The sequence below is a fragment of the Bos javanicus genome, chromosome X (assembly GCF_032452875.1).
Source record: "Bos javanicus breed banteng chromosome X, ARS-OSU_banteng_1.0, whole genome shotgun sequence".
NCBI classification, from domain to species: Eukaryota; Metazoa; Chordata; class Mammalia; order Artiodactyla; family Bovidae; genus Bos; species Bos javanicus.
Window position 1 is genome coordinate 70578820 of NC_083897.1, and position 13871 is coordinate 70592690.

A 13871-nucleotide genomic window follows, 5' to 3' on the forward strand; every position below is an offset into this window, starting at 1 on the left:
TCACTAGTGGGGCTATCTGGACCTGAAGTGTTTTTTAAATGGTACAGTGTTTAACTATAAATTCAGTTTTTTAAAAGTTACTTGGGGTTATTCAGTTCATCTTTTCTTTTTAAATGAGTTTTAGTATCTTATGTCTTTTAAGGAATTTATGCATTTCATCAGAGTTAACAAATTCATTGGCATAAAGTTGTTCATAGTATCCTCTTGTTATGATTTTTATAGGTATAGAATCATTATTGTTGTTGATATCATCATGCCTAATATTGGTATTTTGTGTCTTCTCCTTTTTCTTTCTTGCTTAGGCTTGGTAGATTGTTACCAATTTTATTGTTCTTCTCAAAGAACCCAGAGCTTTTGGTTTCAGTGATTTTTCTGTATTGTATTTCTTCTGTTTTCTACTTCTACTTTAATCTTTATTATTTCATTTTTTTTTCTGCTTAATTTGTGTTTCACTAGCTTTTCTGGTTTTTAAGATGGACATAGAAGTTATTGATTTAAGACTTTTGCTTCTTTTCTAATATAAGTGTGTAGTGTTATAACTTTCACTCTAAATACTAATTTAGCATCATCTCACAAATTTTGAATTGTGATGCTTTTATTTTTCTTTAGTTCCACATGTTTTCCAATTTCCTTTTATTTCTTCTTCGACTCATAGGCTATTTACAAGTATGCAAATTAATTTTAAAATATTTAGGCAGCTTCCAGATAAATTTCTATTATTGATTTCTACTTAAATTTTATTTTAGTCAAACAGCACAGTTTTATGGCTTGAATTCCCTTAAATTCACTTAAATTGTTTTATGCTTCACAATATGGTATATCTTGGTAAATTGTTCAATGTGTACTTGAGAAGAATGTGTATTATGATTTGGGGTACTGGAAAGTTCTGTAAATGTCAGTTAGATTAAGTTGTTTGATAGTTGGTATTTTTCCTAACTTTCTGTCTGTATGCCTTAAAAATTTTTAAGAGACAATGGCTCAAACTTTGACTATAATTATGGATTTATCTGTTTCTTTTTGAATCTCTGTCAAATTTTGCTTCATATATTTCAAAGTTTCGTTATTAAGTGCATAAACCTTAGGATTGTCATTCCATCTTAGTGAATTTACCCTTTATCATTATGAGATGACTGACTTTATCCTTGCTAATATTCTTTGCTTTGAAATCTACATTGATATTAATCCAGGTTTTTAAAAAATTATTGTTACTTTGGTATAGTGTTTTTCATATTTTTATTTAATTGATTTGTCTTTATATTTAATGTGCAGTACTTAAGGCAGCATATAATTATCTTATTTTTTATACAGTCTGAAAATTTATGCTTTTTAATAGGTGTGTCAGACTTGTTACGTTTAATATGATTATTGATATGATTGGGTTTAAATTGCCCATCTTACTATTGGTGGGTTTTTTTTTGGTTCCATCTGTTCTTTTATTTCTCTCTTTTTTATTTTTTTAATATAAATTTATTTATTTTAATTAGAGGCTAATTACTTTACAATATTGTATTGGTTTTGCCATACATCAACATGAATCTGCCATGGATGTACACGTGTTCTCTTTTTCTCTGCTATCTTTTTATCTTCAGTTAGCTTTTTATCAAAATAACATTTTGTTGTGTTATTTTAGTAGTTCTTTTAGGGTTTGTAGTATAAATCTTTAACTCAGCAGTCAGGAATCTATAGTCTCAGGCCAAATATGGGCTGCTGATATTTTTTGTAAATAAAGTTTTATTGTAACATAACCACACCCATGTGTTTAACTATTGTCTATGATTGCTTTTGTGCTTCAATGGCAGCATAATTGTATGGTCAGTTGTACTTAATTTTATTAAATTTAATTTTCTTGTACTCTAGATACTTGTGTTTTCTTACAAAGTATTTAGCTTTGTTCTGGGATGCAGTTAACCTGTTGAGTCTTGCTTTTAACTTTATTATGTGAGACAAGAGCAGAATTTAGGATTAATTTTTTTCTAGTACTGAAATGAGTCTTCTTATTACTCTAACCAACACCCTATCAGTTATGTGATTTTTCACTCTCATTTGTGGGTACAGGACTTATCCTAGTCCTTTGTGAGCTCTGTGGTTTCTTTTTTTTTTTTTTTTAATTTACTGTTGTTCCTTTCTTGAACTCAGGTAGTTTCCTTAGATCTATAAATAGTAATTTTTCATGGATGACAGACATCCTGAAATTCACCTTGTTAGGTGATGGTTATTTTTATATTTTGGTTTTTGTATTTCTCTAAATATTATTGAACTTTGTTCTGGAATTTGTGTAGTTTACTGTGAACTAGTTTATTTCAGGTTGTTTAACTGGACCAGAGCAACATTTAATCAATGGTTGATTTTACTCTACTTGGAAACAAAATCCATCTGATTCCTACATCCAGTGCCCTATGAATTACAAAGTTTTCTGCTCTCTTTAGAGGTAACATGAACCATTCCTGACCCTGTATGAGTTCCATGGATTAGTCCCTCTAATCCTTTCATTGATTATTTTCCTGGCTCAGGTTAGTTTCCTCACTCACAAATGCTGAGTACTTGAGGGAGACCATCTATATAACTCTATAGTTCTCTGTGTAATTATCTCTTCTGTACTCTGTCTTGTGAATTCTCTCCATCATGTCTCCCCAGTCTCTCAGATCCGTCTCATCAACTTAGGAGTCTTCCAGGCTCTGCCTGACTTTACCGTCCTTGCATTACTGCCTAGAAACTCTTTATAGATAGTAAGCTAGGATACTGTAGACTGTTTCTATCTCTCAGTATTCACTGTCCTTTGTTTCCTGATGTCTAATGTCTTGAAAAGTGTCATTTCATATATTTTGTCCTGTGTTTAGTTGTTTCAAATGGGAGATTAAATCCTTCCCTTATCTACTTCATTTTGTCTTGAACTGATAGTCTAAGAATAAGTAGAATTTTAATTGGGTGGTAGTGATTCAACATCTCACTTCCAGAATTAAAATTTTGAATGTGCGAGAGCTACTGTTGATTCCCAGAGCTCTAGAACTTGCTGTAAGAACGGAACACTGTGCTTCCGGGATGCTAGCCGTTGCTTAAATGGCTGAGGTCTCTGGATTGTATCTGTTTATCTCCAATGTAGAACATTCCATGCACAAACATAGACTGTGACTTTCATGTATTGTTTATTATAGAACAGAATTCTCTGTGTGATAGGGTCTGTCTAGGACGCTGTCCCAGAGGGTTGTTAAAGGACCTTATTTTTTTTAATTTTTTAATGTAAATTTATTTAATTGGAAGTTAATTACTTTACAATATTGTATTGGTTTTGCCATACATCAACATGAATCCGCCACAGGTATACACGTATTCCCCATCCCGAACCCCCCTCCCTCCTCCCTCCCCGTACCATCCCTCTGGGTCTATTAAAACCTGGTTCCTAGATATAGAGGGACAACAGTGAAAGGTTGTTGTTGAACCAAGCAAAGACACCGGGATTCTTGGCCTCCGGAGGAGAATTCAATCTGGGGCCAGAGACGAGGCTCGATCACTCAGAGCTTTTGTGTAATAAAGTTTTATTAAAGTATAAAGGAGATAGAGAAAGCTTCTGACATAGGCATCAGAAGGGGGCAGAAAGAGTACCCCCTTGCTAGTGTTAGCAATGAAATTATATACTCTCTAATTAGTTATTACAGTGAATCAAAAGTATATCTGGAGGTTGTAAAGACCTCACTAGACCTACTCCCATAATTTACATTTTAAGATAACAGGATTAGCCAGAAGGTTTTTTCCAGAGACTGTCCTCAAGCAGTATACATTATTGTTATATAATCTTAAGGAATGTAGAGGGGAAAAAAAAGTTTGTCCTTTCTTCCTCCTTGAGAATTCCAGAACCCTCTCTCCTTGGGGACCCCTAGACTTCTTACCAACCTGCGTGGGAAATGACTCTCTCAACAGTATTAACAGTTGTTCATGATTTCTTATGTTAGACTGTAGAAGTGACAAGAATAATTGAGATATTCTTACTTGTAGTTGTTTCTGATTTTCTTTTAAACTCTTCAGACCTCTATTCTCGATGTGAGACTATCTAAACTCATACTAGCACAGAAATGCAGTTAGTAAGTTTTGATTCCTAAGTCTGGAATATTAGGTAATAACAAGCATTTAAAATTCATTTTCCAAAGACAATAAATTAGTATAATCATTAAACAGGCTTCTAAGAAATGATTTAATGGTTACTTCTATAGACAGCTTGTTAGTAAGTTTTTTTTTTTTTTTAATTGGTTTTACTTCATGTATCTGTACAAAAAAGCTGCTATATCATATCACCAAAAATGAGAACTTACTTACTGTTTAAGTCTTAGAAAGACACTTTTAAAAATACATTTTTGTATGTGTTAATATATATGTTTTAAAGGGAATGACACCTCCCCCAAATTTCTTTCCTTGCAAACACACACACATGCATGCACACACACACACCTCTCTCTCAGGCCATACCATATTTTGCTAATGTCAAGAAAATATAATGGGATGAATGACTGATAATTATAAAGCTGCTAGTTCTTCCAAAATTAACTTGTAGACCTAACAAGATTTCAAACAAAGTCCCAACAGGAATTCTTGTATGAAGTTGAAAGATGATTTTATCAGTGTCCTTGGAAAAGTAAATGAAAAGAACTAAGATGTTTTGAAAATAAAGAACACCCTCTCCTTGCTCTATCACTTGTTTAAAACCTTATAAGGCTGCTACTATAAGCAAACCGTCGTAGTATCAACACAAGATTAGAAACATACTGCATATTCCAGGAAAATTCTGGTATATGTGATTTATCATATATTATAATAGAAGAAGAATCACAAGTTAATGGCAAAGAGATTGATTGTTCAGTAAACAGTATATGAGAAATTGGTTAGATATTTCAGAAAGAAAAAAAACATTTTAAATTATCACTACCACATACAAGGATAAATCTTACTTGCATTGAAGAGGTAAAATCCGGAAAAAATTTCATCCTGAAAGAAAATGTAGCTGAATATGTAGTTGATTGAGGAATACATGACAGCCCACTCTAGTATTCATGCCTGGAGAATCCCCATGTACAGAGGAGCCTGGTGGGTTACAGTACGTGGGGTCACAAAGAGTCGGACATGGCTGAGCAACTAAGCACAGCACAGCACATGTAGTTGATTATTAAATGGAGGTCTCCTTGATCATGAAAGTGATGAAGTAAAATCATACAGAAATTATATATAAATTTGTGTACATAAAATTAAGAATTACTCAACATCAAAAACCATCACAAAGTGGGGAATATACCTACATGTAATATGATGAACTGACATTTTTGTTATTTAAATAATTTTTACCAATTGAAAAAAAACAGTAAATAATGGGAAATAGGCAAAAACATTACTGATAATTCACTAAAAAATTAGAAAGGTCATTAGACATGGAAAAATATAAAGCCTAAGAATAAAATTTTAAGACAGTGGATACCATCTTTATCAGTTTATAAAAGATTTTTTAAAGGGTAATTTTCAGTGCTGCCATGACTATGGTAAGACATGTGCTTTCATAAGCTGCTGATGGAAGTGTAAATTATTGTAACCCTTTGACAAATAATTTTGTTATGTATGTCAAGAATCATGGACTGTTTATTCTCCTTGACTGTATAGTATTTGCCTTTTTATTTCTCAGAAATCCATTTTGGGGAAGTAAGCATAAGTATCAGAAATATATATGCATATTCCCGAGTTATTTATAACAGTGAAAAACTGAAATAACCTAAATAAACATTAGGTAAACTATAGTAAATTAGTATGTTGATATTGTATAGCTATTGATAACTCTTTATAAATAAGTTTTAAAGAAATTAAAAGAATGCCTATGATATTAAGTGGGAGAAAAGGAGTCTACTAACTAGTATATATACAGTGTGATCTCAAATATATTGAAACACACACACTCATACATATATACATGAATGTCTTGAAGAGCAAACAAAAATACTAGCATTTCTTACCTCAGGGTGCTGGGGTTTTAGATGATTTTTATTTGGGGGAAGACTCAGGGTAATTAGTGACTAGGAAAGCATTAGTGGTAGTGAACCTGAAACTTATAAAAGTTTTAACATGGCATATGGCAAAATTGGATTCTGGGAAACAGGGAGTTCTTAGGGACAGTTATTTCTGAGTTCAAATCCTGAGCATTCTTACTGTGTTTTTCTGGGTAGGTTAGTTTATCACTCTGAGTGTCCATACATAAGGTGGTGATAATACCAACCTCGTAAGGTTGTTTGGAAGATTGTAATAACATAATGAATGAAAAGTTTAAACTATAAACTGGTGAGTATATTATCTTGTCATGAAATTTTCTTTGAGGAAAACCTCATGAGGGACATAAATAAGAAACTTACTGTTATGTGCTAGTCACTTTTCATTCAGTATCTTCCAAACAACCTTATGAGGTCAATGTTATCACCACCTTACATACGGACACTCAGAATGATAAACTAACATGCCCAGAAAAACATATAATTGCCATAAGCTATAAACTGGGCTTTTTTAGTGGTGCAGTCGTAAAGAATCTGCCTGCCAGTGCAGGAGACACAGGGTCCCTGGAAAGGGAAATGGCAACCCACTCCAGATTCTTGCCTGGGAAGTCCCATGGACAGAGGAGCCTGGCGGGCTACAGTCCATAGGGTCACAAAGAGTCCCACACAATTTTCGACTAAAACAACAACAACAAACTGAACTATAGACTGTTTCTTCTTTTAGAGTTTCAAAGATTTTTGTTTAGGGTTTTCTTATGTGTTAAATTTCAATGAACGCTTTGATTAGCCTTATTCAAAGGTGAAATAGATAACATCTGTTTTTCTTCTTAATAAAATATCAAGTGAAAATATTCTTATACTTTTACCATTATAATAGTCAAATGAATTCTCCTGAAACTTAGATAATGAAAGTCTTTGTTTTTCTGAAGATTATTTCAAAAAGTGAGTGGAGTATCAAAATTTATCTTTAATTGCTCATTCTCAGCAATTTTACTAGTAACCTTAATCGGCATAATATAATTCAGTGGCCATGATTCTGCGTGGACAAGCCAGTTTCAAGATTTTATGATATGTCATTCAAATTTTGAACTTTCTTAGTAATCTATATATTTCTTTAATGAAAATAAAAATTTTCTAGACAAGTTATTTGTTTTGCCAGTTAGAAGCCCTTGCTAAATCTTAACAATTACATCTAATGGTTGAGTAGTGCTCAATTTTGTGTTTAAATAACACTTACTTATGAATATAGATGTAAACCTAAAATAATACCACCTCATCATTGCACACATAGAATTTTATAATTTACAAAGCTTTTTTTCCCCACATAAACTAAGCTGGCTCTTAAAACAATCTTGTTAAGTAGATGTAGCAGGTACTATTATCCTTATTTTACAGGTTTAGAAACTTAAGCCCAGAGGGCTAAGTGACATGTCAGACGTTATACTGCTAATTCTAAGTCCAGTGCACTTTTCACTTTATCATAGTAACTCTATTCCTAGCCACAAAAGATTGAGGAATTCAGTGCCTTTAGACCCATATATTCTACTGGCAGAAGAGTCCTGGAGCTACCCCTCAGGTCAGAAATTGGATTTAGAATTGTTTTTAATGTAAGAGTTACTAATTGACAACTTACGTTAGTAATAGAAGCTTTAGGTTAGTAGACTTGCTAAAAGCAAAATTATCGCTGAAAAGTGATAGTAGACAATGAAAGAGAAAATAGTAAAAATAGTGGAATTCCAGTACTAAAACCAAATATCATATCTAATATATCGTAAAGATCCTGAGAATATCCCTATATATTAGTATACTAAAATTAATAATTAAATCATGATAATAAATCATTTTTAAAAAGGTAAATCTGTGCAGTACATTCAGTGTAAATAGATATACAAACTGCATAATATATTTTAGGAAGATCCACAGTAAAATGTTTAATAGTGAGAGGATTCTTTTTTTTTTTTTTTATCCACTGTTTCCCCACCTATTTCCCATGAAGCAATGGAACTGGATGCCATGATCTTAGTTTCCTGAATGTTGAGGATTCTTAAAGAGGTTAATTTCATCTGTATACTTGTTTTATTTGCCTATTTGCCTAGATTTGTCTGTTTCCTGTTTTTAAAAAAATAAAATTTAAATAATTGCAACATTGAAAAAAAGATTAAATGGTAAATTATTATTTTTATTCTAGGTTCTGTTTACAGAGGAAGATGTGAAATTCTACCTTGCAGAACTAGCCCTCGCTTTGGATCATCTGCATCAATTAGGAATTGTATATAGAGACCTGAAGCCAGAAAAGTAAAGTTGTATTCTTTTTATGTATACCTGTTCCCAGTATTTCTACTACTTTTTTCTCCATTAAGTCTATTATTTTAAAGATTCTATGAAAAGATACATGAATTATATAATTATATGAAACATACTTTAAAAAGTAGTCTTCATCCTATACCCATTGATTTTAAATTAGTCATTTCAAAATTTTCTGGTATATCAAATTTTATGTGAATATTTTATCCTGTGTTATTGAATGTGAATTTTGATTTACAGCATTTTGCTTGATGAAATAGGACATATCAAGTTAACAGGTATGCAGATTTTCTTATTCTATCCTAAGCCTGTTTTCTGTTTTTATTAATATGTATATTTGTCTGAGTCTGTTTTTCCTCTTGATTTAATTTGCATTTTATTCATTTCTTTAGTGAACTTAAATTCATTTAAAAGGTAGATAACTCTCAATATGCTCTATTGTAATACAAAAAAATTATACAATAGTGTCATTATCCTCATTAAGAAATGACATTTGGTTTTCTAGGTAAAAGCACATAATTTTTGTTTCAGTCTAGACTGAAAGATTTATCATAAGTGGTTACCACATTTGAAATACAGTGAATTATAAACTTTTAAGCCAGGTGTTTCATAATAAGAGGTTCATTTTATTCCTTTTTTTTTTTTTTTTTTGGTAAAAACACGTTTTATTTTTTACTTTATTTTGAATGTTGAGTGTTTACAGTATATAACACACTCTGCTAATTCTCTGAGGACTCTTAGGCATAAAGTCTCCTTATTATACCATTAAAATCTTTTACTTTCAAATAATTATAGACTGACAATAAGTTGCAAAAATAGTACCATCACCCAGCTTCCCCTATGGTGACATTTTATAAAATTACTACTGCATTATCAAACTCAGGAAATTGATAGGTACAGTAGAACTAACTAGACTGTATACTTCACTTGGATTTCACCAGTTTTTGAATGTATTTGTTTTTTTTGTTTGTCTCCATAACATTATATCCATATATGTAGATTTGAATACCATCATCATTATCAATAAGCAGAACTGATCTACAACCATATCTGTGAATTTATAATCACACTCTTACCCGCTTCTTTAACTCCTGGCAACCACTTATCTCTCTACATTTCCCAGTTTGTTATTTTAAGAATATGATACAAATAGAACTGTACAGTAGTCACATACCTGGACATTTATCCTAGAGAAATAAAAACTTACATGCACACAAAAAATCTATACATGAATTTTCATAGCAGCTCTATTTGAAATGGCCCAAGGCCAGAAATGTCCAAGATGTCCTTCAAAGAGTGAATGGATGAATATATCTATATAGTAGAATACTACCCAGCACTGTATGCAGCAACTTGGACTGGGCATTACGCTGAGTGAGCCAATCTCAAAAGGTTTCTTATGTTTTAAATAGGTAGTAAATTCTGTATTTAATTATCAGAATGTTAAAAAAGAGATAAAATGAAGATATGGTCTTTACAAAGAAGTTTGGACCAGTACACTTTAAAGGTTCAGTTCAGTTCAGTCGCTCAATCGTGTCTGACTCTTTGTGACCCCATGAATCGCAGCACGCCAGACCTCTCTGTCCATCACCAACTCCCGGAGTTCACTCAAACTCATGTGCATCGAGTCAGTGATACCATTCAGCCATCTCATCCTCTGTCGTCCCCTTCTCCTCCTGCCCCCAATCCCTCCCAGCATCAGAGTCTTTTCCAATGAGTCAACTCTTCTCATGAGGTGGCCAAAGTACTGGAGTTTCAGCTTTAGCATCATTCCTTCCAAAGAACACCCAGGGCTGATCTCCTTTAGGATGGACTGGTTGGATCTCCTTGCAGTCCAAGAGTCTCTCGAGAGTCTTCTCCAACACCACAGTTCAAAAGCATCAATTCTTCTGTGCTTAGCTTTCTTCACAGTCCGACTCTCACATCCATACATGACCACTGGAAAAACCATAGCCTTGACTTAGACGGACCTTTGTTGGCAAAGTAATGTCTCTGCTTTTGAATATGCTATCTAGGTTGGTCATAACTTTCCTTCCACGGAGTAAACGTCTTTTAATTTCATGGCTGCAGTCACCATCTGCAGTGATTTGGAGCCCAAACAAATAGAATCTGTCATGGTTTCCACTTTTTCCCCCTCTCTTTGTCATAAAGTGATAGCATTGTGTTCCATGATCTGAGTTTTTTGAATGTTGAATTTCAAGTCAGCTTTCTCACTCTTCTCTTTCACACTCTCAAGGGGCTCTTTAGTTCCTCTCCAGTTTCTGCCTTTATGCAGACTTTTATATATTAATACCCTGTCATTCTGGCACCATTTATTAAAAAGACTGACCTTTTTTTCCCCCATGAAGTTGCTTTTACACCTTTGTCAGAAATAAGCTGGCAATATATACCCAGTTCTGTTATCAGTTCAGTTGTTCAGTTGTGTCTGACTCTTTGCCACTTGATGGACTGCAGTGCACCAGGCTTCCCTGTCCATTACCAACTCCCAGATCTTGCTCAAATTCATGTCCATCAAGTCGGTGATGCCTTCCAACCATCTCATCCTCTGTCATCCCCTTCTCTTCCTGCCCTCAAACTTTCCCAGCATCAGGGTCTTTTCCAGTGAGTCAGTTCTTCACATCAGGTGGCCAAATTATTGGAGTTTCAGCTTCAGTGGCAATCTTTTCAATGAATATTCAGGGTTGCTTTCTTTAGGATTGACTGGTTGAATCTCCTTGGAGTTCAAGGGACTCTCAAGAGTCTTCTCCAACACCTCAGTTGAAAAGCATCAATTTTTTGGTGCTCAGATTTTTTATGGTCCAACTCTCACATGCATACATGACTCCTGAAAAAACCATACCTTTGACTAGATGAAGCTTTGTCAGCAAAGTAATATCTCTGCTTTTTAATATGGTATCTAGAGTTGTCATAGCTTTTCTTCCAAGGAGCAAGTATCTTTTAATTTCATGGCTGCAGTCACCATCTACAGTGATTTTGGCTTCAACAGTATGTGAACTGAAAGCTTCCAGGTGTTCAAGCTGGATTTAGAAAAGGCAGAGGAACCCGAGATCAAATTGCCGACATCTGTTGGATCATAGAAAAAGCAAGAGAATTCCAGGAAAACATCTACTTCTGCTTCATTGACTATGCTAAAGGCTTTGTGTGGATCACAACAAACTGTGGAAAATTCTGAAAGAGATGGGAATACCAGGCAACCTGACCTGCCTCCTGAGAAATCTGTATTCAGGTCAAGAAATAGCAGTTAGAACCAGACATGGAGCAATGGACTGGTTCCAAATTGGGAAAGGAGTACATCAAGGCTGTATATTGTCACCCTGCTTATTTATCTTATATGGAGAGTATATCATGCATAATGTCTGGCTGGATGAATCACAAGCTGGAATCAAGATTGCAGGGAGAAATATCAGTAATCTCAGATATGCAGATGACACCACCCTTTATGGCAGAGAGTGAAGAGAAACTAAAGAGCCTCTTGATTGAGGTGAAAGAGGAGAGTGAAAATCCTGGCTTAAAACTCAACATTCAAAAAATGAAGAACATGGCATCTGGTCCTATCACTTCATGGAAGATAGATGGGGAAACAATGGAAACAATGACAGACTTTATTTTCTCAGGCTCCAAAGTCACTGCAGATGGTGACTGCAGCCATGAAATTAAAAGATGCTTGCTCCTTGGAAGAAAAGTTATGACAAATCTAGACACCATATTTAAAAGCAGAGACATTTCTTTGCCGACCAAGGTCTGTATGGTCAAAGCTCTGGCTTTTGCAGGAGTCATGTATGGATGGGAGAGCTGGACCTTAAGGAAGGTTGAGGGCCAAAAAAGTGATGCTTTTGAACTGTGGTGTTGGAGAAGACTCCTGAGAGGCCCTTGGACTGCAAGGAAATCAAACCAGTCAATCCTAATGGAAATCAACCCTGAATATTCATTGCAAAGACTGATGCTGAAGCTGAAGCTCCAGTACTTGGCCACCTGATGCGAAGAGCTGACTCATTAGAAAAGACCCTTATGTGGAAAGATTGAAGGCAGGAGAACCGGATGACAGAGGATGAGATGGTTGGACAGCATCACCAACTCGATGGACATGAGTTTGAGCAAGCTCCAGGAAATGGTGAAGGACAGGGAAGCCTGGAATGCTGTAGTCTATGGCGTCCTCAAGAGTCGGACACGACTGAATGACTGAACAGCAATAAATATGGTATATTACCTTGAAAAAAATCTTGAAATTTGCTTGTAGAATGGGAAATATTGCAGATTGTACGTTATTGTGAAAAAGTGGAAGGTAGATTATCTGGAATTGGGAGTTCTAATACTGTAGGTGAACAGGAGTAGCTCATAACACATGTGATATGGTGATCTTCATGTATGTATTTCTGCTTGGCTCAGTTTAACTAGGTACAGTTTTCTAGTGTTTCAACCAGTGTTTCTTGTGGATAAAATTGCACATAAACCAACCTAAAAATTAAATTCATGTTATAGTCACCAAGCAAATTCTAGTGTTAAATGTATTTTTGTCAGAAAATAGTATAGCAAAGGACCTTTGTGAAGTGGTGTAAATCTCTGAAAGGTAACAGTAAGGTATAAATTAATTGGAACAAATTTACATTTTTAAGACAAGCATCATAGCAGAACTATATATGTCAGTTCTCCAGTACAATACTGTCTTGATTATATAGTTTATAGTAAGTATTGAAGTCAGGTAGTACGATTCCTTGAATTTCCTTTTTGTTCACATTTTTTGGCTATTCTGTTTCCTTTGTCTTTTTATATAAATTTTAAATTCAGCTTGTTGATTTTTACAAACAACATCTTGCTGAGATTTTTATTAATGTTTCATTGACTCTGTAGATCAGTTTTGGGAGAATTGACATCTTTAACAACACTGAATCTTCCAAACTGTGACCAATATCTCTCTCCATTTACTTAGATCTACTCTGATTCCTTTCATTGGTGTTTATAGTTTTTATCATGCCGATCTTGCATATACATACTTTGTATATTTTTATCTATGGGATTTAATGTGAGTTTTTGGTGGTATTACAAGTAGAACTTATAAAATTTCACCTTTCCATTTTTTATTGTAAGTATATGGAAATAAGATTGATTTTTATGTACCTTTAGCTCTTTGAAGACCAAAAGCAAAAATGGAAGTTCTCCAATGTCAAAGCAAAATTTGCTTTTCTAATATCTGCAAATTAGCATCTCTTTTTTGTCTTAGGCTATTTTAAAAATCTAATTACTATAACAGTGTTGACTTAATTCTTGTCATTTCAAAGTTGTTGAGTCATATTCTAATATAAACATGAAAACGTGTATTTTTAGGATGAGGTTTAATTGCACAATTTTAAATACTCTGATTAGTTTAGTTCAGTCGCTCAGTCGTGTCCGACTCTGCGACCCCATGAATCACAGCACACCAGGACTCCCTGTCCATCACCAACTCCCGGAGTTCACTCAGACTCACATCCATCAAGTCAGTGATGGCATCCAGCCGTCTCATCCTCTGTCGTCCCCTTCTCCTCCTGCCCCCAATCCCTCCCAGCATCAGAGTCT

At 34.2% G+C, this 13871-nt stretch overlaps 1 protein-coding gene and 1 pseudogene across 21 annotated transcripts in view; one reads left to right on the forward strand and one right to left on the reverse strand.

Moving 5' to 3' along the window:
• The window catches only part of LOC133243105 (endogenous retrovirus group PABLB member 1 Env polyprotein-like), a 486815-nt pseudogene that overhangs the window by 251308 nt on the left and 221636 nt on the right, over window positions 1-13871 (reverse strand).
• Window positions 1-13871, forward strand: part of RPS6KA6 (ribosomal protein S6 kinase A6) — a 192628-nt gene that overhangs the window by 84297 nt on the left and 94460 nt on the right. For all 21 annotated transcript variants that reach the window (XR_009734976.1, XR_009734977.1, XM_061409582.1 and 18 more), the window contains 2 exons: window positions 8203-8309; window positions 8559-8596. Coding sequence is in view for 19 of the 21 variants with exons in the window: in XM_061409582.1 (XP_061265566.1) it covers window positions 8203-8309; window positions 8559-8596 (145 nt within the window). In the remaining 2 variants the exon portion in view is untranslated. The remainder of the gene's footprint in view (window positions 1-8202; window positions 8310-8558; window positions 8597-13871) is intronic.